At 46.4% G+C, this 24,573-nt stretch overlaps 1 protein-coding gene across 4 annotated transcripts in view; it reads right to left on the bottom strand.

The window, feature by feature from the left end:
- The window catches only part of REXO1 (RNA exonuclease 1 homolog), a 285,055-nt gene that overhangs the window by 111,114 nt on the left and 149,368 nt on the right, over positions 1-24,573 (bottom strand). For all 4 annotated transcript variants that reach the window (XR_013272222.1, XR_013272223.1, XM_077475823.1 and 1 more), the window contains exon 8: positions 5,075-5,185. Coding sequence is in view for 2 of the 4 variants with exons in the window: in XM_077475823.1 (XP_077331949.1) it covers positions 5,075-5,185 (111 nt within the window). In the remaining 2 variants the exon portion in view is untranslated. The remainder of the gene's footprint in view (positions 1-5,074; positions 5,186-24,573) is intronic.

The following is a 24,573-nucleotide window of genomic DNA, read 5'->3' on the forward strand; positions in this document are numbered from 1 at the left end:
TCAATTTTCACTAACTGGTTGAAACCCTTGAGATCTAGGGTAGGTCTGGCTTGGGAACTGTGAAACAGGTTGGAGGAAAAGCCCCAAGACTTCTCTAGCAGCACAGGTGCAAAGACCCCTTGGGACAGTAATTGTTCCAGGCCTTGCAGAGAAAACCGCTCTTTCATGGATCTAAAAGCACTTTAAAGCACATAAAGTGTGAAGAGGGAAAGCAGAGAAGAAAAAGAACTCCTCTTGGACTCTTAAGGCATTACTGGCTTCTGATCTGTAACTAAGAGTACTCTTCCCTACAGTCACCTTTACCTGCCCTAAAAGGGATGCCTCTCAATGTAGTTCTTGTACCGATGTTCCGCTAACCAATACTGAAGCCATATGATTATTTTTCATGTAAACAGACATAATGCCTACTCGTAAAAGCCGCTATATGGAATCCTCCAAGGCATCTACAAGAAGCTCAGGGTTCTTTGAAAATAATGCTGTAGCTACCAAATGGCAGGTTCTTCTGGATCAGATTCTTTGGAATGGAATATCTGCACTGCCTGGACTTTAAAGGAGTTGTAAAGTCATAGGATTTTTTTATTATTGCATTCTATGCATCAAGATAAAAAGCCTTCGGTGTGCAGCAGCCCCCCTAATACCCATCTCTGTCCAGCGATGTTCACAAATATCTCTGCTGTTCGAGACTCTCCCTCCTGATTGGCTAAAACCATTGGCTCCTGCTGTTTTCAAAGCAAATCAGGAGAGGGAGAGGGTGGGGCCGGGTCACAGCTCCATGTCTGAATGGACACAGGGAGCTGCGACTCAGCTCGGGTGCTCCCACAGCAAGCTGCTTGCTGTGGGGTCACTCAACAGGAGGGAGGGTCCAGGAGCACAGAAGAGAAACCCGAGAAGAGGAGGCTCTGGGCTGCCCTGTGCTAATTCACTGCAACAGAGCAGGTAAGTAGAACATGTTTGTTATTTTTATAGCGAAAGGAAAAACAAGATTTTACAATGACTTTAACGGCTTGGCACAGACCTACAGCAGTCAATGCAGGCTGCAAAGCTGCTGCCATTCAAAAAGGAAATAGCCGAATCAACAACCTGCAAACCCTATTTCTTGTAGCATTCTATTTTCGTGGGGTACTGGTGAGCATGTCCCCTAAAAAGTGGGCAGTGATACCAACATATCAAACTAAAATATAGTAGTTTCGCAGTTCTCGAGGCAATAAGGACATCGATCCCAGCTACATAGAATTGTTTAAGCAGCAATCAGTTCCTAAATAATCCCAGTATTATGACACATTATATATTTATATGCACCCATATCCAACACCACCCAGACCTCCCCCCCTGTAGTATGATCCTTATAGTCATTAGGCTACGGAAATTAGGCTTTCCAACCAGATCTTTTAACTTTGTAAACATTTTTTGCCCATCCCCTGCTCAGATACATTGCTTTATAGAACAGAATCGCCTTATTCACAAGCCCTTTCCGGTACAATAGTGGGGGGAGTCGTGGGTTTAGGTAATAGGCTAAGCAAAATGTGCTGCGCCCTAGTGGGTGCTAAATCCTCAACTAAGCCAAGCAAGTATGTTGCCACTGTCAAAGGCACGGGCACAGAGGCAATCTTCATCCCACAGCGCCAAACGACAGACTAAAACTCCTTCGCTGTCTGGCAATCCCAAAAAATGTGGCTAAAGTTAGCTGGAGATTGTGAGCAACGCCAACATTCTGCCGATGTTCCCTGGTACATTTTCGACAACTTTGCTGGTGTGAAATATATCCTGTGTAGGAACTTGAATTAAGCGGTCTTTAGCTGACACCAATTGAGTGGAAAGGACGATCCACCCAAATCCAGAAACCTCCGCCACCCATTGCTCCCTGCACCTGGTTCCCGAGGGGGGAGAGACAGGAATGTTCTTTCTATAGTTCTGATTATGTTTTTTTCATGGATTCGTCCAGTGTAATATTCTACAGAATTGAGGACCTAAGTTCCAGCTTAATGGAGCCAAACTAGGAGATGAAAATGTGTTTCATTTGGAGATAGCGAAAGAGATGCAGTAGGTCAAATTTCAATTTTGAATGCGCAAATTGTAACAAATTGCCCCCCACAGTGACATCACTCAAGGTTTTTATCCCCTTTGACACCCATATTATTGGATCTGCTATAGTGAGCAAGTGGGGAAGGCGCCAGTAAGTCCTGAACACTGTCCCAGGCCTTAATGGTGGCTCGCATAGTACCCGTCAGAGGAGATTTAGCCCCAGAGCATTGCTACACGAAGAGACCCAGGCTCTCAGGAGCCCAACACCGGTGCTTCCAAGATTGTGGCAGAATCCCCATCATCCCCAAGAAGTCATCTACGTGAAAAAACTCCCTGGATAGCCAAAAAATATTTATAAAGATCAGGGAGAGCTAAGCCCCCTTGTCCCCCATGGCTCCTGAAGTACAGTAAGGCCTATTCTGAGAGGGGATTTTCCCCATATGAAAGAACCAAACATACCATGTACCCAATGGAAAAATTTGAGTGGAATCCAAATGGGGGAATTATGTAAAAAATATTTAAAAAACATCAGTATATTCATTTTCAGAAGGTTTATATGTCCTAGCACCAATAGAGGGAGATTCTTCCATATCTCAATTTTTCTTTTGAGGAGATCCACCAGAGGCAGCAGATTCAGACCAAGGTAATCCACAACCCTTGGAGATAAGCAAACCCCCAAATAAGTAAACCTGTGTGTGTGCTGCAACCATAGATTTCCTTTAACAAGCAGAAGTGCAAGCAGAAAAAGTCTGCTGTGAGAGTTCGTAAGTGTCCTTATGGCAACCAGTCCTTTCCCTAGTGTCAGATATGTTGTTAAAAAGTACACTTTATATGCGTAAATATTTTCTATGAAAGTGTTTTGCACATGTAGGAAGTTGAGCGCTATTATAACTGGCTAGAAATTACAGATTTTCTTTGAAAAAAAAAAAAAAAAAAAGAGGAAATGAAATTGCTTGAGAAAGTTTGGTTAGCGGACGGAATCCACAACACTGAGTATATCCCTTTTTTAAAGCCACCTTGCCTATGATCAAAGCTGGTTTCAGATGGGAAACCTGTCTTTTAGCAGAACTAAAATCTCTACAGGGGTAAATTATGTACACTTTGCTGCAGGACCGATTAGTGTATTCTGATAGCGGAGAAATCCCAGCTGTCAGAATACAATATAGCACTGCAGGGAGGATTCTTCCATCCACCTCGCTTGCATGGTGGATGATCAAAAAGAAAAACTATGGCTAGCTAGCTTTACAATCTTGCTCATTGTCTAGTAATTAATTAATATTTTGTGGATACAAGGCTACACCATACAGTAGATGTGCAGTGCAGTGAATATATCAATAAAGCTTAAGCTGGCCATACATTAATCATTTTTTTCATTCAGCCAGCAACTTGAACAGAAAAAAAAAAAAAAAGGATCTAATTCCCCCATGCCTGTTGACCAAATTCTGATCCATGTATAGTTGCCTTTACATTCAATTTTCTTCTAAGCCATGCCCACTGAGCAGTAAAATGCAGCCACAATCTGCTAATCTCCTCTTTTTGGTCTGTTTGAGGGTGCTGCATGCCTTTCAGAATCCTAGGAATGCATCTAGTATAGTCTAGAAAAAAGCTAAAAAAAATAAATAAATTAATTCACAAAGATAGCTTACAAAAGGTAACATAATGTAGTCAAGTGGTACACTGTGTAGCATCACAGCTTACCCACAGCCTGGTTGAAAAACTACTAATGGGAGAGATCTGTGCGGTCTTACCTATGATCTGGGATGCCTCTGGGATCCGGGAAGTTGGGTACACTCAGCACTGCAACAAGTGCTCTCCCCCTCTCAAGATTGTAGCAACAAGAGCTGAGATTGGTGCTGTTGCAACAGGGGAAGGAGAGCACACTGTACACGCATGAGTCTTGAAAGAGGGAGAGCTCTCATTCCAATGATGCAGAGTGCTTCCAATGTACAGGATGTACAAGATCATAGCCAATACCTCTTCCATTAGTAGTTTTTCGGCCAGGGTGCTGGTAAGCCACAATGAGCCTACAGGTACTGCACTCAAATTAAATCCAAATTGTAAAGCTATAAGTTGTTTTTAAAATGACTAGGGACCTTGACTGCATAGTGCATTTTATTACTAACATAAAAGTGGATGTAAACTCAATTTTTTTTTGTCTGGCACAATAGAGTATGGGATTTCAGATCAGCTGTGCCCAATCTTGCCACAAAGAGTTAATCCAGCTCTGAGCAATCCTCATATCTTTTTTCAGTGAAATAAAACGGAAAAACTGAAATCTGTCCGTTCTTCCCCCTTGCTGTGATTGACAGGTGATTTACATATCTCATGCACTAGCCTAAGACATGCATTCTTTTTTTTAATTCCCACCCCCACTCCTTTCTTCAGCAGCTCTGCAAGGATTGGCTGTTCCACACCTCAGCATGATTTGGAATGCTGGAGTCATGTGGGGACTTACCTGTGTTTTCACTGGATTTTAGAGATCATAGAAGTAGTTCAGTGTAAGAAATACACAAGACAAAATGCATTTTGATAAGGGGAGTGTAGAGGTGGGCAGGGAGTCTACTAACATCACGACTCCACCCACTGAGCCCTGGAAAACAGACCCACCCACAAAATCTGAATTTTTTCGGGTCACATAGCAGACAGAGGGGAGACATTTGACAGATAAGTATACATGCAGGAAACATGTATATCCTTCTAGATAACCAATGTTGCAGTAGTTTAGAAAGGATGAGAGTGGTTTTACATGCACTTTGACTTAGTCTATAAGGCCAGGAGCATGCTAAAGCTTGTGAACTTGGTTTAAAACTAATTGGCATGATGTGTAGGACACATCCCTGGCAGTTAAAAGGTTACAGCATTGATTCTCAACCAGGGTTCTGTGGAACCCTAGGGTTCCTCCAGAGGTTGCTAGGGATTCCTTCAGCATTGGCCAATTTCTGCCTCTCAAATAAGTTCCCACTGACACCATTTATATTTTTACTATCTGTAAAGAGGCTGGGTTAGAGGAAGGACAAAGAAGACAAAAACTATTAACCAAAATGTTACCTACCTGTCCTATCTTCCTCTTGATGAACACTAGGTTGTACAGTGAAGCTGGTCTTTGTTGCCAACTTTCCATCAAGGACAGACTTATGGGAAATTGCTTTCTTGTTAGCAACTTCTAGAAGTAAAACAAAAGGGTAAAAGTACAAATATGAACAATATACTCTTCTTTCTAAATACAAAATCAGTCATGTCGGAAAAAAGTGGCTGCTGCCATAGTAAACTAGACAATTTTTGTTTATTCTTTTATTATTTAATTCCAGTCTACAAAAATGTATTCTAAAATGTAAAAACGAGTCTGTTGCCAAACCTTTCCAAATAACATTTTGAAACAGGAAACTATTTTAAAAGCTTTAGTTCTGTACCCACAAACATAAGTCCAGCAATCTCCACATGCATAAAACAAAAATACATTTAAACCTCCCCCGCCAGCACTAGAATACATTACTGCCCTCCCCAGCAGGTGTCAGTGCTGGGAGAATTGTAATTAAAAGCACAACTTCAGGATAAGCAAAAATTGTCTAACTAAAAGAGGCATGTGCTTTCATACACGAATCTTGGTGTGCTGTGTGTTATCCTTCAGATCTGTGCAGCAATCCAGTTTGAAACCCTGCCTCTGTGCAGGAGCTTCCTGTAATAAAGACCAGTCTGTCCCACCCCCCTCCATTTTCTGCAGGCAGGCTGTAGTAGGTGGACCAGCTTATAGCTCTGCTCTCTTCTCAGACCATGTAAAGCACAGTACTGATGTCACTCAATGCTAATTTTACAAAGGCACACAAAGAGGATGGAAATCCTTTGTGGCTACTGAGGAATTGATAGTATTTTTTTTCCCTGGAGCTCATATTTAAAAAGTGTTCTTTCCCATATTTAAATAAGAGTTCATATTTAAAAAGTGTTATTTTCCACTCCAAATGCAAGAATTGGACTGCAAGTGATCTTTATGATTAATCGCTGTGATAAAAAAAGAAAAGTATGTCTACAATCTTTCCCTGCTGCCACCTACAATCTATTTACAGCTTCAGCAGTAAGGATTGAAGGAGATCTGTGTAAAAAAGCAATCACATTGAAAAACAATGTAAAGAAAGAATAAAAGTTATTAAAAAAAGAATAACCTGGCGCCAAAACCTGGGTAAATTGTGCCCTTTAACAAAGTGAAACCAGGATTATATGCTTGCTGGTTATGTTTTTGATGGTAAATTCTAAACTGGCTGCTTAGCTTTCAGCTCACCACACGAAAAATCAGCACCTCTTGCCCAAAAGAAAGAAAGAAAAGAAAAAAGAAAAAATCTACAAAATAGTACCATTTATTTAGCAACATGTTACACACTAAATACAGGTGTAATATGTAGAAAACAAAAGTGGAGTTTGCCTTTAACCACTTCAGCCCTGGAAGGATTTGCCTCCTTAATGACCAGGCCATTTCTTTTTGATACAGCACCGCGTCGCTTTAACTGACAATTGAGCAGTCCTGTGATGCTCTACCCAAACAAAATTGACATCTTTTTTACCCACAAAGAGCTTTCTTTTGGTGGTATTTGATCACCTCTGCATTTTTTTTATTTGCGCTATAAACAAAAACACACCAATTTAGGGGGAAAAAATTTTTTTTTTTACTTTCTGCTAGAATACAAAAAAAATATATAAAAAAATCTCAGTATTGATTGGTTTGCGCAAAAGTTAGTATCTACAAAACTATGGAATAGATTTAGGGATTTTTATTTTTAATGGTAGCGATCTGCAATTTTTAGTGGGGCTGCGACATTGCCGCGGACAAATCTGACCCCAAATTACACTTTTTGGGGACCAGTGACATTGGGGACCAGTGACATTGGGCAAGAGGTGCTGATTTTTATTACATTGATCAGTGCTATAAAGATGGACAGATCAATGTAAAAATGACACTAGCAGGAAAGGGGTTAACACTTGGGAACAAAAGATGTCTGACATGTCATTAAACAGAATGGGGAATCGCCTTGTTCCCCTTTCTGCCTCTGTACTGTCTGTGCTGGGCTCTGCCCTTCCTTCTCAGAGCTGGCCACTAAGCTGTTGACCAATTGCCAGCTTCTCTCCACCATTACTAAGCTGTTGATGATATCCTGCTAGTCTGTCCTATTTACTTAAGCCATCCAGTCCAGAAGATCTCTGCCTTCGTCTTGGTCAACATCACAGAAACTATCTGCGCCGTTCCTGTTTAACCACTTAAGGACTGGAATAGCATGGTTGGGCAAAGTAACGTACCTGTACATTACTTTGAATTTTCCGTTGTGCGAACGTGGATCTCCCCGTTCTGCCTAGTGACAGGACACTGATGGTCTGCTCCCTATCCTCGGGAGCAGCGATCGGTGTCATGTCACTGGTAGCCCATACCCTAATAGATAGAATCACTCCCCAGGACACAATTAACCCCTCCCCATAATGGTGAACCCCTTCACTGCCAGTGACTTTTACAGTAATCAATGCAATTTTATAGTATTGATCGCTGTATTAATGCCAATGATCCCAAAAATGTGTCAAAATTGTTTAATGTGTCTGCCAAAATGTCGCAGGCACGATAAAAATTGCTGATCACCGCCATTACTAAAACATTAATACAATTAAATAAAAATGACATAAAACTATCCCCTATTTTGTAGGCACGATAACTTTTGCGCAAACCAAACGCTTATTGCGATTTTTTTTACCAAAAATATGTATAAGAATACATATCGGCCTAAACTGAGAAAAAAAAAAAGGGTTTTTTTCTATATTTTTGGGGGATATTTATTATAGCAAAAAATAATGCATTTTTTTTTCAAATTGTTGCTCTATTGTAGTTTATAGCGAAAAAAATAAAACCCGCAGAGGTGATCAAATACCATCAAAAGAAAGCTCTATTTGTGAGAAAAAGAAAAAGGACGTCAATTTCGTTTGGGAGCCACGTCACACGCAATTGTCAATTAAAGTGACCCAGTGCCGAATCGCAAAAAGTCCTCTGGTATTTGGCTAGCCAAATGGTCTGGGGCTTAAGTGGTTAACCACTTACCTACTGGTTACTTACCCCCTTCCTGCCCAAGCCATTTTTCAGCTTTCACCGCTGCCGCACTTTGAATGACAATTGCACGGTTGTGCTACACTGCAACCAAATTTTTTTTATAATTTTCTTCACACAAATAGAGCTTTCTTTTGGCAGTATTTAATCACTGCTGTTTTTTTTTTATTTTATTATTATAAAAAATAAAAAGACCAAAAATGAAAAAATAGAATGTTTGTACTCACCGTTAAATCCTTTTCTCTGAAGTTCATTGACGGACACATCTCCTTTAAATCTTGACCGTAGGGTTATCACGCCACCTTCACCTACAACCAGAGGCACGCCTCAGTGGAGGAGTTGCCATCTGAAAACAGCCGAACCAGAACTTGTGGCCAACGTATGCATCAAAAATGCATTTACAACAAAATTTTAACTTTTCTTAAAGAAAAAAGGTGTTAATTGCAACTTTACACAGAACTTTGCGGCCAAAGCAAGCATCCAAAGATGTGCTTACATCAACTTTGTTGAATTTTGTAAAAGTGTGAACGGGCGACCAAGTCGCCGCCTTACACACCTGGGAAACAGACTCTTGATGTCGGACAGCCCAGGAGGTCCCAATTGCCCTGGTGGAATGGGCCGTGACAGGAAAGGGGGGCACCTGCCCTTTCAAGGCGTAAGCCTGGACCACGATCTGTCTGATCCACTGGGAAATGGTGGTCGACGAGATCGCCAAACCATTTTTTGGACAGGTCACCAAAACAGAGTCTGACTTCCGGAAGGGAGCCGTAGCAGACAGATATACTCTGAGCCTGGACCACGTCCAGGGAATGTAGGGCAACTTCTTTAGGATGTGTCGGCTTAGGACAAAGGGATGGTAATACAATGTTCTCATTAAGATGAAAAGCCGAAACCACCTTTGGAAGAAAAGAAGGTCGCAGACGTAGCACCGCCTTATTGTGGATAACCAGATATGGCGACTTGCAAGAAAAGGCCGCCAACTCAGAAACCCTCCAGGCAGATGTAATAGCCACTAAAAAGACAACTTTCTGGGAAAGGGTCAACAAGGGAATTTCCCTGATGTTCTCAAACAGCAGTTTCTGAAGCGCTGATAGCAACAGGTTCAGATCCCACGGAGGTAGGGAAAAAGATAGCAGAGGCTGATATCTGTCCCTTGATGGTGCTTAAGGCAAGTTTGATCCACACCTCGTTGTAAAAACAGTAGGATCCTGGAAACGGAATAAGTGCGCAGATACCGCCCCATCTCCTCACACATGGAGATGTAGCCCTTCCACGTACGATGGTAAATCTTCAGAGAAGAAGATTTCTGTGCCCTCAGCATAGTGGAAATGACCGAGTCTGACAGACCTCGGTCCTTTAGCACCTGGCTTTCAACAGTCATGCTGTTAAAACCAGCGACGATAAAGCAGGATGGAGTATGGGACCTTCCGTTAGGGGGTCTTCTCGCATCGGCAACCTCCAAGGAGCAGCCGCCACCAGGCATACTAGGCCGTACCAAGGACACTGAGGCTAATCTGGGGCAATCAGTATGACTAGAATCTCCTCTGCCTCTACTCTGCGTAGCAGACATGGTAACAGTTTGAGTGGAGGAAAGGCATAAATCAGCCAGTACTGTTCCCATGGAGATACCAACGCGTCTGACGTGTCCGCCCAGGGGTTTCTTGTCCTGGACACAAACCTCTGCACACTTCGATTGAGCCCAGAGGCCAAGCGAGCCACATCTGGTGTGCCCCACTTCAGGCAAAGAAGCCTGAATACCTACGGATGCAATGACCATTCTCCTGGGTCCAGCATTTGGCGACTTATGTAGTCCGCCTGTCAGTTTTCTACACCCGGGATGTATATGGCAGACACATGTCGTTCTGCTAACAGGAGGATGCAAGCGACCTGTCGCGATAGTTGACATATGCCACCGCCGTGGCGTTGTCTGATTGGATCCTGATGGGATGCCCCTGTAGTCTTGTTGACCATGTGGAGAGGCATAGCCCGATCGCCCGAAGTTTGAGCAAATTGATTGGCAACTAGGATTCGTCCCGTGACCAGAGGCCCTGGGTCGACTGTACCCCCAGCACTCCACCCCAGCCGGTCAGGCTAGCATCTGTTGTGATCACTGGCCAATGGATAGGAAGGAACGATCTCCCGGACCGAAGGGCCGGAGACCTCAGTCACCAGAGGAGTGAATCCCTGACTAACTGGCTCATTCGAATCTGAAGATCCAGGGATAATGGAGATTTGTTTCATTTTGACAGGATCTCCTTCTGCAAGACTAGAGTGTGAAATTGGGCGTACAGGGGGGCATGGCCTGCAGCTGCATGGTGTAGGACGCACTTTGTAAGAGCTCCGGCTGCACTACATCCTTTCTATCATCCTTGTGGACCAATTTGAACTTTTTTTACGGCGCATTATCCTACCTCCTCCGGGAGAACACCCAGCACCTATGTCGCCGCCAAAGAAGTCTCAGGGCGCGATCGCTAGGCTCGGAAAGTTCCGAGCGGACGTTCCGGACCTCGTGGAGGAAGATGGCGCCGCTCAGGGCCCGACTGAGGAGAATCCCCCCTCTGGAGACACAGCTCGCATTATTGAGGCTGTCACTCTCTGCCGCACCTCCCTTACCTCTAGGATCGAGGAGGTTAAGGTGGACATCTCCCTCATTCGCCAGGATCTCCACAAACAGAGAGAGGGTCAGCGAAGCGGAGCGCAGGCTGGGGCAGGTGGAGGATGATATCCCCCCCTTTCAGATCTCCACAGAAAGGCTGCAGCACCAACTAACCGCCATCCTGTGCAAACAGGACGAACTTGAGAACAGAATGCGCTGCTGTAATCTCCGCCTCGTGGGACTACCTGAGAGGGTGGAGGGCTCTGACCCCCCTGCCTTTCTCGAACGCCTTCTGATTGCAAATTTTGGCTGGGAGGCCTTCTCCTCTACTTTCGCGGTTGAGCGCGCCCACCACCTGGCCTCAAGACCCCCGCCTCCAGGTGCCCCGCCGTGCACTTTTATCGCAAAGATGCTCAATTATCGTGATCAGGACGCGGTGCTGTTGCGTGAAGGGCAACATCCCCTATGAGGACAAGCGTATCGCGGTGTTCCCAGACTTCTCCGCCGAGGTCCAGAAGAAGAGGGCTCAGTTCACTGAAGCCAAGCGACAGCTCCGCATCCGTCACCTGGCATATGCAATGATGTTCCCTGCTCGGCTCCGTGTTGTACGCGACGGCAAGACCCACTTTTTTGAGGACCCTGCTGCTGTACTCTCCTGGCTGGAACAACGCCCGGATGATGCCCCTGCCTAACTTTGCTGGCCATTAGGATGTACTTCAAAGGCCCCGATCTTGTCCTCCGTGGATGAGGGACAGCCATGTTACCAGCCGTGAGTAGCCTTGGGCTCCTGTTGCCCTCTCCTGTTTTATTGGCCCTTCACTGACTGGTGTGCCTTACACATGTCTATGTGCGCCCCCTGATGCCTTATTTGAACCCCTGTTTATGCCATATACCACTTATGTCCTTCCATGTGGGTCCTCCCTTTCCATAGACAAATTTGCAGCCGGGAATCTGGACACTGTTCTCGGCAGAGACCTCCATATGCTGAGACTACCTACCCGGCCGCACAGCACAGTTGACTTTAGTTCGTCCCCGTTCCTGGCGGGGAGTGCACCTGGCCACGCACATTCTTTGCACCTGGACGTTCCCCCTCATTGTCCCTCGTGGCCGAGTGCACTCCTCCCTGCCACTCCAAGTTGTTTCCATGGCCGGCCTCAGCTCTCATGTATTTCTTGGGCTGCTGTGTACTTTCCCTGCCTTGCCGGTCCAGCGTAGGCACTGTTAAGCTGCACTTTACCACATTCTGGTTTTGTTTCAAGTTTAAGTTCTACGTTTTTTTTATGTTTGTATTTTCCAAGCTATGTCTGACAAATGCTCTACTGTTTGATTCTGTGTACCAGGAATTAATTGCACTACCCTTGGTTTTTATTTTTGATGCGGGAGAAATTAATGGGTGTGGGTGCAGGGTGGGTCTGCGGTGGGGGGGGTTGTCGCCACCCTGTGCACTGCCCCCTGTGAGGGTCCCACCTTGTGAGACTGTGGGCCTGGGCGATCACCCCCTGTTGCAACTGCCCTGTAATGTGATATCTGTTTGCAATGGCGTCCCTTAAGGTGGTTACTTGGAATGTGCGTGGCATACGAGATAGATCTAAGAGGGTGGCGGTGCTATCTCACTTCAAGCAAATGCGAGCGGATATTATGGTACTGGTTGAGACTCATTACGGGTCAGCTACAATGGTCCCTTAAAAAACCGTGGGTTGGGTGGATGGATCATGCCCCTTATACTAACAATTCTAGCTGTGATAAAAAAAAACACCACAAGATACTAGCGCTTTAAAAGATACCGAGTGTCGGGTGGGGGCAAACCTTCATGTGGTAGCATTTTTGCTCACCGGCTTGCCAGGGACGCTTTTGTCCTTCAGCAGACTTTGTCGCTTACCTGTCCCAGATGCGCAAAAAAGCAGTTTCTAAGCTGAAAAGGAGGGCCCTTGCCTACGGCATGGCTCCTTATCCTTCCTGGACTGTGGAAGTAAAGTGCTCTTCCCACCTGTAACATTCTTAACAAATTAAGCCCCGGACCATTTTGCAGCTAAAGGACCAGGTCCCTTTTTGCGATTCGCCACTGCGTCGCTTTAACTGACAATTGCACGTGCGACGTGGCTCCCAAACAAAATTGCCGTCCTTTTTTTCCCACAAATAGAGCTTTCTTTTGGTGGTATTTGATCACCTCTCCAGTTTTATTTTTTGCCCTATAAACAAAAATAGAGACAATTTTGAAAAAATTCAATATTTTTTACTTTTTGCTATAATAAATATCCCCCAAAAATATATAAAAAAAAGTTTTTTCCCCTCAGTTTAGGCCGATACGTATTCTTCTACATATTTTTGGTAAAAAAAAAAAAAAAAAAAAAAACGCAATAAGCACTTATTGATTTGGTTTGCGCAAAAGTTATAGCATCTACAAAACAGGGGATAGTTTCATGGCATTTTTATTAATATTTTTTTTTACTAGTAATGGCAGCGATCAGCGATTTTATTGTAACTGCGACATTATTGCAGGCACGTCAGACACATTTTTGGGACCATTGGCATTAATACAGAGATTAAAAATGCACCGATTACTGTAAAAATGTCACTGACAGTGAATGGGTTAACCACTAAGGGGCAGTGTAGGGGTTAAGTGTGTGTGCGTGATTTTTTTTACTGTGGGGGGCGTGGCTTGGCGTGTGATGTCACTGATCATCTTTCCCTATGACAGGGAACAGATGATCAGTGACAGGCTCACTAGGAAGAACGGGGAGAGGTTTGTTTACACTTACCTCTCCCCGTTCTTCAGCTCTGTGACCCGATCGTGGGACATAGTCGGCGATTGGGTCCGCGGCTCCCGCGGACACGGTCATGGAGCTCAGGACCGGATTGCGAGTGCGCCGGCGGCGCGTGCCATTCTGCCGACGTATATCAGCGTGAAGCGGTCCTTAAGTGGTTAATGTTGTCCAACGAAGCTCCAAATAGCCTCTCACCAAGGAAGGGCAAATCCGCCAGAGCTTTTTTAGATGCTTGGTCCGCAAACCAGAATTTCAGCCAAATCAAGCGCCGTAGCACCGTTGCCGATACCGATGCTCTAGAAAGCAGGGGGACTGTATCCAGGGCCGCATCACAGACATACTTAAGGCTGTGCACCAACTGGTCTGCCAGTTCTATGCAGACTGGGGAAGACTGTTGCTTCTCCAACTCCCTGTGAAATAGCTTTGCCTACTTAGTAAGTGTCCACGACACCAGGGCCTTGGCCAGTACAGGTCGTAATGCTGACCCCACTACCGTAAACATGGACCGGGCCACTGCCTTGGTTGTTCTGTTGGTAGGGTCCTTGAATGCAGGAGTCCCTTCTACCGGAATCGTGGTTACTTTATTCAACCTGGATACCGGGGGGTCAACGTTCGGAGGAGCCGTCTATTTTTTTAAGGAGGCTCTTCCCAAAGGGGTAACGCACCGCCATTCATCTTGGGACTGAAAAGGCCTGTTGCGGGCTTCCCCATTCCTTTTAGATGAACTTATCAAAATAAGTAAAATACGGAAACACCCTAGGTGTACGGGTCGGTTTACGGGACCGACACCTCAGCAGAAGATCCTGATGCACCCTGTATTTTCAGGGTATCCCGCACAGTGGTGATAAGTGCTAGCGCTTTTTCCTGCGCTGACCCGCACACGGAATCATCCTCACTGTTCAAACGGTCCTGGTCTGCATCCTCCGACACGTCAGAACAGGGGCCACCAGACACTGCGGGGCCCGAGTCTGAATCAGATCATTCCCCAGAGGACAGGGGGTGGGGCAGGGGGCAGTTTTTTACCCCCCTTGCGCCCACACACCGCCTCCACCCTGGTAATGAACGTTTCCAGGACCGCTGACAAAGCGTCCATAGGCACTGCATTATTTGCAGTCCAGCATTAGCCATTAGATGTCTGGGGAAGAAGCGCCAGCTTCTGACACCATGCTGACCCACCTCGTCTGCCACACTTGGGGACTTAGGACAAGGTACACAATCCCACCCTCCTAGCTGCTCACAGACTGAGGGGCCCCACCACAGGATTCACCACCCTGAGTGCTGCGCCGTGCTGCCGCTGACCGCTGTGTTCTGTGTCCAGTCACTGGTGCCCAGAGAGAAAAACCCCAATGTTCTGAGGTGAAATGACCCAGCACTGGAGGTAAAACCGCTGAGGCTACAAGAAAATGGCTGCCGGCCTTTCTTGTATACGGACCTATAGAAAATGACTGACAGCCATGCTCTGCAAAGAAACTAAGGTAAAATGGTGGCTGCTGGAAAATGGTGCCAGCACATGCTGAGGAAAAGTTTACACAGGCACCGCAGCCGCAGAGGAAAAAAAGGGCAGAAAAAAAAACACAGACCCAAAAAGCCAGCGTAGCCCTCGTTAAGGTACAGAGACCCCCGGAGGACCCCCGGCCCAGGTACACACACCGCACCTCATGCCCAGTCATGCAGCATCCGCCGCAGGGAGAAGAGGGAAAAACAGGGATAGGGAGAAAGGAAAGGCAGGGAGAGCTGTACTTACTCTTCCTGTCGGGATTGCTGGACACACTCCACCACTGACCCATCGCTTGAGCAGTACGGGGTGGCTGCTGGCCATGGCACACTGACACAGATAGCAGTAGCCCAGTCATATGTGTGCCCCGGAGCATATAGCTCACCGGCCGCCCCTGGAGCAGGGGCATGTCGTGGCCGATCCAGCGCATAGCTAGGGACTGTTCACGCTCGATGGCCAGGCTGGGGAGACTACAAGGATCTACATTATCCAGCCTGTCACCCAGCCAGGTGTTGATAGAAGATCACAGGATCAAAATCTTGCGGAAAAATCCAAAAATCCCCAGGACCAATGGTCCCTTCAGGGAGCCTAGGTCCTTCACTAGGCAGAAAAAAAACTGAGCTGCAGGAAGCAGGCTAAGGGGTTATAGCCAGAGGGGAGCTATGCAGTTCTGCTGTTTTTACATGTGTTACATGTTCTGCCTAGTCCTCTCCTGAAGGTGGTGTGATAACCCTACGGTCAAGATTTAAAGGAGCTGTGTCTGTCAATGAACGAAAGAGAAAAAATGTTTTTTACTTTTTTGTCAGTACATTTTGTAACCAAGTCATTTTTCACCTTCACTGATGTGCGCTGATGAGGCGGCACTGATAGGCTGAACTAGTGGGCATTGATGAGGTGGCACTTACGGGCACTGATTAGATGGCACCGAGGAGGCACTAATAGGCGGCACTGGTGGGCACTAATAGGCAGTACTGATGGGCACTGACAGCAGTGATGGGCAGCACTGACTGACAGCACTGACTGGCATCGCTAATGGACACTGATTGATGGCACTTGTGGGCGCTGATTGCTGCCTTGTTTACATGTGACCGGCTGTGGCTGTGCGCCCCTGCAAGAGCGGCCATTCTGGGAGCCATCATATGACGTCGTCCCAGAACAAGATGATGGTCAAATGACGGCGGGGTGGGCGGCAAGCAGTTAAAGACTTGCTTGGCTGACATCCCTTCTGGCTCCAGATCTTGCTTGCTGTTCCACTACATTGACCCCTGACTTTCTGGCTTGGCCGACTATCCGTTCCGGTTACTGAACTTTGGCTATGTTTTGACTACGTTTGTTATATTTACTTTTATTATTAAACAAGTGTGATTTAAGTGTGATTTAACTGTACTTCTGTTTTCATGGTTTCTGACATGTACATAGCGATTGCGGGTCACCAGCGGACGGAGTCCGCGGGCGTGTGCCCATTATCCTCCTTGCACGGACCGGCGTACAGCTGCTGCAGTATATCTATGTGAGCTGGTCAGCAAGTGGTTAAAGCGCATCTAAACCCACCCCAATTTTTTTTTTTATATATTGCAGATTACCAGTAGGTTTTGTGCTTTCCTTAAAGCAGACCCCCAGTAATTTTTTTACATTTTTCTATTAAATCTTCTGTCCTTGTTGATTTAACTTTGAATAGTAAAATATTTTTTTTCTTTGCAAATGCCTTATACAGTCCATTTCCGGTTTCTTGTCTGGTAAAAAGCCTAATCTTATGACATCATGCACAGTGCTCTCGCTCATGCGAATTTGCCGGGGGGGGGGGGGGCATAAGAGAGCAAATGGGAGCTGCAGAGCTGAAGGTGTGCCTTTGTGTGTCTGTGTAAATCCGGAAGTGAACAGGCAGCAGCTTCAGCTGTCCACAGTTAAAATGGTTGCAGCCAGACTTCTGCAGCATATGGCAAGTACAGAATCACAGTATATATAAAATAATATGCAAAGTGGTTGGAGGGAAGCTTCAGAATGGCAAATATGTTTTTATTACAAATTATCTGAGCAGACTGCAGTTCCTCTTTAACCACTTCAATACTGGGCACTCGACCCCCCCCCCCCTTCCTGCCAAGGACAATTTTTAGTTTTCAGTCCTGTCGCATTTTGAATAATTACAACACTGTACCCAAGCCAAATTTTTATCACTTTTTCCCCACAAATAGAGCTTTCTTTTGGTGGTATGTGATCACCCCTGGGGCTTTTATTTTTTGCTTAACAAACAAAAAAATACAGAGAAAAAAAAAAAGTTTTTCTTCGTCTGTTTTAAAAAAAATTATTTTTCTCCTTCACTAATGAGCACTGATGAGGCGGCACTGATATGTAGAATTGATAGGCACTGATAGGTGGCACTGATTAAGAGCTGACAGGCATTACTGATGGGATACTGATTGGCACATTTATGGGCACTGACAGGCATTACTTATGGGGCATGGACTGGCAGCTGATGGGCACAAACTGGCAGCCGATCGGCACAAACTGGCAGCACGAACCGAGGAAAACTGTTTATGGGCACTATGGTTTCCAATATCATCTCTATGCTGACAACATCCAAATCCATCTCTCTACTCCTCAACTCACTCCTTCAGTATCCTCACGTATCACTAACTTACTAACAGACATATCAGCCTGGATGTCACACCACTTTCTCAAACTCAACCTATCCAAAACTGAACTCCCCCATGTGCCTCTACCTCTGATCTCTCTGTCAAAATCAATAGCACTACGATCAGCCCCTCCCCACATGCCAAGGTTCTAGGTGTAACCCTGGACTGTCCTTTTGGCCCCACATCCAAACACTTTCCAAATCTTGCCGTTTCAACCTCCAAAATACGCCCCTTCCAAACCAATGACGCCACAAAATTCCTAGTTCACTCTCTGGTCTCCGGCCCCAACTACTGGAACTCCCTTCTCATGGGATTACAGGCTAGCCCCCCTTCAGTCCATCATGAATGCTGCTGCCCAGGCCCGGATTGGCCACAGGGCAAACCAGGCATTTCGGGGCCAAGGCAGGCTGCTCTTTAAGCCTACGCCAGTCCCCTACCCTTTCCGCGGCCGCCAGTTCAGCTCAGGCTCAGCCATCGGCACAAGGGGACGGTAACAAGAAGGGGGAGGAGCTAGAGGAGACACCTCTCCACGGCTGCCAGTATAGTTCAGGCGTTGGTTCCGGGGGGCGTGACCACGATGGGGAGAGGAGTCTGCTGCAGCCGGATCAGAGAGAACGCAAGCGTGTGGCCCCCTGTAACCTGAATAGGAGGAGCAGTGGGGCGGCTGCATATAGAAGAATCACTCTCCATCTTCCTCCCGCAGTCTCTGTATGTCTGTTGCTGCTCCTCTCCCCCTCGCAGGCTTTCAGATACTGCAGGAGGAAGATGGAGAAAATAGTTCTTCTATATGCAGCCACCCCACTGCTCCTCCTATCCTGCTCATCTCTGCTGCCCCCACAGGGTTCTCTACCCCCGCCCCCCACAGTGCTCTCTACCTCCCCCATTCTATCTGCTGCCCCCCCTGCCTCTCTCCGTGTGCTCTCCACCTCCCCCTGTGATATCCCCCTCCCCCATGCTCTCCGCTGCCCCCTGTGCCCTCCACTTCACCAGTGCTAGCCAGCCCCTCTGCTGTCCTCCCTCCTGTGCACTCCACCTCCCCCCATGCTCTCCACCTCCCCCATGCTCTCCGCTGTCACCTGTGCCCTCCACTTCTCCACCAGTGCTAGCCAGCCCCCCTGCTCTCCTCCCTCCTGTGCACTACGCTGGCCCCCCTGTGCCCTCCGCCTCTCCCCCTGTGCTTTTTACCTCCCTCCATGCTCTACGCTGCCCCCCTGTGCCCTCCGCCTCTTACCCTGTGCTCTTCATCCCCCCCAATGCTCTCCAGCCCCCCCAGTGCTCTCCACCTCCCTTCTGTGCTCTCCAATTTCCCCATGCTCTATGCTGTCCCCTGTGCCCTCAGTCTCTCCCCCTGTGCTCCCCACCTCCCCCATGTTGTCCGCTGCCCCCCTGTGCCCTCCACTTCTCCCCAGTGCTCTCCGCTGCCCCCCTGTGCCCTCCACTTCTCCCCAGTGCTCTCCAGCCCCCCCGTTCTCTCCACCTCCACCCAGTGCTCTCTAGCCCCCGTGCTCTCCACCTCCCCCCATGTTCTATACTGCCCCCCTGTGCCCTCCGCCTCTCCCCCTGTGCTTTTCACCTCCCCCCATGCTCTACACCTCCCTCCTGTGCTCTCCGCTTCGCCCCCTGTGCTCTTCAGCCCCCCAGTGCTCTCCAGCCCCCCTGTTCTCTTCATCTCCCTCCATGCTGTACGCTGCCCCCCTGTGCTCTCCATCTCCCCCATGCTCTACGCTGCCCCCCTGTGCCCTCTGTCTTTCCCCCTGTGCTCTCCATCTCCCCCATGCTCTATGCTGCCCCCCTGTGCCCTCTGTCTTTCCCCCTGCTCTACGCTGCCACCATGTGCCCTCTGCTTCCCCCCTATGCTCTACGCTGCCACCCTGTGCCCTCTGCTTCCCCCCCTGTGCTCTCCACCTCCCCCCATGCTTTACGCTGCCCCCTGTGCCCTCTCTGCCCCTCCCCCTGTGCTCTTCCCCTCCCCCAATGCTCTCCAGCCCTCTCCCCCAGTGCTCCCCAGCCCCCTCATTGATCTCCGCCTACCCCCTCTGCTCTCCGCCCCACCCTGCGTTTTTGCTTCCCCCTGTGCTCTACAACCCCCCACTCCCTGTGCTCTCCAGCCCCCCCATGCTCTCCTCTTCCTCCCTGTGTTCTCTGCCTTTCCCCTGTGCTCTCTGCCCTCCTCCATGTTAAAATGTCATGGGCTGCTCATTCCAAAATGCCCGGGCCTATTTTTTGTCCCAGTCGGGGCCTGCTGCTGCAAGGCTCATCCACCTTACCAACCACTCAGTGTCCAATACCCCTCTCTGTCCCTCCACTGGCTTATAGTCGCCCAACAAATTAAATTCTAACTTACAAATCCATCCACAACTTGGCCCCAGGTACATCACTAGCCTAGTCTCAAAACACCAACCTACTCATTCCCTACATTCCTCCCAAGTCCTCCTGCTCTCTAGTTCCCTCGTCACCTCCCAGACTTTTCCCGAGCCTCTCCCATCTTCTGCAATTCCCTAACCCAATCTGCCCAACCATCTCCTACTCTGCTTGCTTTTAGACATTCCCTGAAAACCCTTCTCTTCAGGAGAAGCCTATCCGGCCCCCACCTAACAACTGTACTTTTACTTTCTCCATCAGATCATCCACCCACAGCTATTACCTTTTATATCACTTGACCCTCCCTCCTAGACTGTAAGCTCTAACAAGCAGGTCCCTCCGATTCCTCCTGTATTGAATTGTAACTTTACTGTCTGCCCTCATGTTGTAAAGCTCTGCACAAACTGTTGGCGCTATATAAATCCTGTATAATAACTTCATGGTTCACGCTGTGATCAGCTGATTGGTCACAGCTGAGCACGTGGTAAGGAGCCTCCGTGAGAGGCTCCTTACCACGTTCGGAGATGTGGTGTGTCAGTGACACACAGCACCAATGCTCCCCGCACTGTGTGCCCCCACAAGCATGCGCTGGCATGTTATCCTGAAAGACATCATATGACAGCTAGTCAGGATAACAGAACCACCGCCCGGCAATCATTCTGCTATAAGCCGGGCGAAAAGTGGTTACACACACAGGACATACAGTGAAGGAAAAAAGTATTTAATCTCATGCTGATTTTGTACGTTTGCCCACTGACAAAGAAATGATCAGTCTATAATTTTAATGGTAGGTTTATTTTAACAGTGAGAAAAAACAAAAAATCCAGAAAAACCCATTAAGACTTAAGTGTTTGACCCCTTCGCAAAAGATGACTTCGTACTTGGTGATAAAACCCTTGTTGGCAATCACAGAGCTCAGGCGTTTCCACCAGGTTTGCACACATTTCAGGAGGGATTTTGTCCCACTCCAAATCACTAAGGTTTCGAGGCTGACATTTGGCAACTCAAACCTTCAGCTCCCTCCACATATTTCCTATGGGATTAAGGTCTGGAGACTGGCTAGGCCACTCCAGGACTTTAATGTGCTTCTTCTTGAGCCACTCCTTTGTTGCCTTGGCCATGTGTTTTGGATCACTGTCAAGCTGAAACACTCATTCACGACCCATTTTCAATGCCCTAGCTGAGGGAAGGAGGTTCTCACACAAGATTTGATGGTAAATGGCTCTGTCCAGCGTCCCTTTGATGTGGTGAAGTTGTCCTGTCCCCTTAGCAGAAAACCCCCTCAAAGCATAAGGTTTTCACCTCCCTGTTTGATGGTGGGGATGGTGTTCTTGGGGTCATAGGCAGCATTCCTCCTCCTCCAAACACGGCAAGTGGATTTGATGCCAAAGAGCTCGATTTTGGTCTCATCTGACCATAACACTTTCACCCAGTTCTCCTCTGAATCATTCAAATGTTCATTACCAAACTTCAGATAGACCTGTCCATGTGCTTTCTTGAACAGGGGGACCTTGCGAGCGCTGCAGGATTTAAGTCCTTCATGGCGGAGTGTGTTAATTGTATTCTTGGCGACTATGGTCCCAGGTACCTTGAGATCATTGACAAAATTCTCCTGTGTAGTTCTGGGCTGAATCCTCACCGTTCCCATGATCACTGAAACTTCACAAGGCGAGATCTTGCGTTTCTTCCATTTGCAAATAATCGTACCAACTGTTGTCACCCTCTCGCCAAACTATTTGGCGATGGTCTTGTAGCCCATTCCAGCCTTGTGTAGGTCTACAATCTTGTCCCTTACAACTTCGGACAGCTCTTTGGTCTTGGCCATGGTGGAGAGATTGGAATTTGATTGCGTCTGTGGACAGGTGTCTTTTAAACAGGTAAAAAGCGGAGATTAGGAGCACTTCCTTTAAGAGAGTTCCTAATTTCAGCTCGTTACCTGTATAGGAGCCACCTGGGAGCCAGAAATCTTGATGACTGATAGGGGATCAAATACTTATTTCACTCAAAATGCAGATCAATTTATAACTTTTATGAAATGTGTTTTTCTGGATATTTTTGCTGTTATTCTGTCTCTCACTGTTAAAATACACTACCATTAAAATTACAGACTGATTATTTCTTTGTCAGTGGACAAACGTACAAAATCAGTAAGGGATCAAATAGAGATTACTAAACAGGTAGGTTTTTGTGAAATAAAAAGGAGCACTGAATTTCACAAAAATTCAACAGGTTAGTGATTGGATATGTTGGGGTCTTGTTTAAAGAGGGACACAGAAGAACCACAGTATTAAGTTAGATCAAGAAAAAAAGGTAGTGTGGTTGAACAATAAATTGGGCCCACATTACAATTTACTAGATTGCTTCTATAATGAAGATAAACAATAGATAGATAAATTGCATGATATATAAACAAAACATTTTTTTATTCCTATGTCACTAGAACAAGTATGGAACTTATATGTTGATGAAATCTATGCAGACACACGTACAAACCACAAAATAATTTAAAACCAGACAGTCATGTCCATCCAAGGTTCCAAGAAGATGGTGCTCCCAAAAAGTGGTGCCAAACCAGTGAAAACCAGTGAGATCAGCCAATGTTGAACGCCCCAGAAAAAGGCGAGGCACTGGGAGATGTAAAAAGCAAACAAGCCGCAATCTATGTAGAGAAAAAAAAGGGGGTATATAGTAACATGAAATAACCGAGAATGGCAAGGATATAAAGAATATATAATTTAATTGTTCCATCACTGTATGGCAATTTGTCTGTTATCTTTATTTGTATCTATTTTATATAGTAAAAAACTGTCATAAAAAGACTAAAGCTCATTGAGAATTTTTGGGTCAAGACCCAATGCAAAAAAAAAAAATCACAATGGTTTGCAGAGGGACATTACTAGACCACCTGTCGACCCACTGAACGGTAAGTACAGAAACAGAAAAAAAAAAACAAAAAAAAAAAAAAAACGCAGACATTAGTAAGGGGAAATAAGAAAATTACCAGATTTCAAAGACATGGATGGGTGCAGTCTATTACTTAAAAAGGAGGAAGAGCGTCCTATCAACTGGATCCAGTGGATGGATAAGATCAATGGGGCAGGCAAGCACCTTTTGTGCTGGCAGCAAGCAGGAAGCAAAGCCATGGCTGCAGTATACTTCACCACGCTAGTCTGGCATGCGTTGCAAGCTGGTCTCTGGGTGAGTGGCGTGTGGCACAGGGGCGGAGCAGCGTCCCACATCATACACCCACCATCGCGCATGTGGGCAGGCTGATGGCGGCGAACCAGACCCCCATGTTGCCAAGCAACCTGAACGAATGGAAAACACCAGCCAAACAGAAAAAGCCATAGCACACAAGTGGCCCATGCGCGTTGAGTGGGAAATTGCTGGAGGGAATAAGAGAAAAAAGGATGGTAAAAAATAACAGAGAACAAGGACCACATTGGACAGACGTGCTGGTACTACAGAGATATAGTCCTAAATGTATGGCTTTTTACCTATTTTGTTACATTACAGCCTTTCGTTCAATTTTTGTTTTTAAAATTAATTATATGTGATGGAGCAGAACACAATATCTAAGTTGGTGAAGTAAAATTTGAAAAATATATATACATAAAATTATTTTTCTGAAATGAAAAACTGATACTTGGCATGTGCGTATGTATTCACCCCCTTTGTTATGAAGCCTATAAAAAGCTCTGGTGCAACCAATTACCTTCAGAAGTCACATTACATATACACACCTTTTTGAAAGGCCCCAGAGGCTGCAATTCTTAAGTAAAAGGCACCACTAACCAAATACTGCCATGAAGACCATGGAACTCTCCAAACAAGTAAGGGACAATGTTGTTGAGAAGTACAAGTCAGGGTTAGGTTATAAAAAAATATCCAAATCTTTGATGATCCCTAGGAGCACCATCAAATCATAACCAAATAATAATATCATAACCAAATGGAAAGAACACGGCACAACAGCAAACCTGCCAAGAGACGGCCACACACCAAAACTCACGGACCGGACAAGGAGAGCATCAGAGAGGCAGCATAGAGATCTAAGGTAAACCTGGAGGAGCTGCAGAGTTCCCGCAGCAGACACTGGAGTATCTGTACGCAGGACGACAATAAGCCTTACGCTCCATAGAGTTGGGCTTTATGGCAGAGTGGCCAGAAGAAAACCATTACTTTCAGCAAAAAACAAAATGGCCCATTTTGAGTTTGCGAAAAGGCATGTGGGAGACTCCCAAAATGTATGGAGTAATGGGCTCTGGTCTGATAAGACTAAAATTTAACTTTTTGTCCAAAGAAAACGATATGTCTGGCGCAAAGCCAACACATCACATCACCCAAAGAACACCATCTCCACAGTGAAACATGAAACATGGTGGTGGCGGCATCATGCTGTGGGGATGTTTTTCAGCAGTCAGGACTGGGAAACTGGACAGAGTTGAGGGAAAGATGGATGGTGCTAAATAAAGGGATATTCTTGAGAAAAACCTGTACCACTCTGTGTGATTTGAGGCTAGGACGGAGGTTCACCTTCCAGCAGGACAATGACCCCAAACAAAAGCAACACTTGAGTGGTTTAAGGGGAAAACATGTAAATGTGATGAAATGGCCCAGTCAAAGCC

Source organism: Lithobates pipiens, unplaced genomic scaffold (assembly GCF_037356315.1).
Source record: "Lithobates pipiens isolate NorthernLeopardFrog02 unplaced genomic scaffold, aLitPip1_a1.2 Scaffold_13, whole genome shotgun sequence".
Taxonomy (NCBI): Eukaryota; Metazoa; Chordata; class Amphibia; order Anura; family Ranidae; genus Lithobates; species Lithobates pipiens.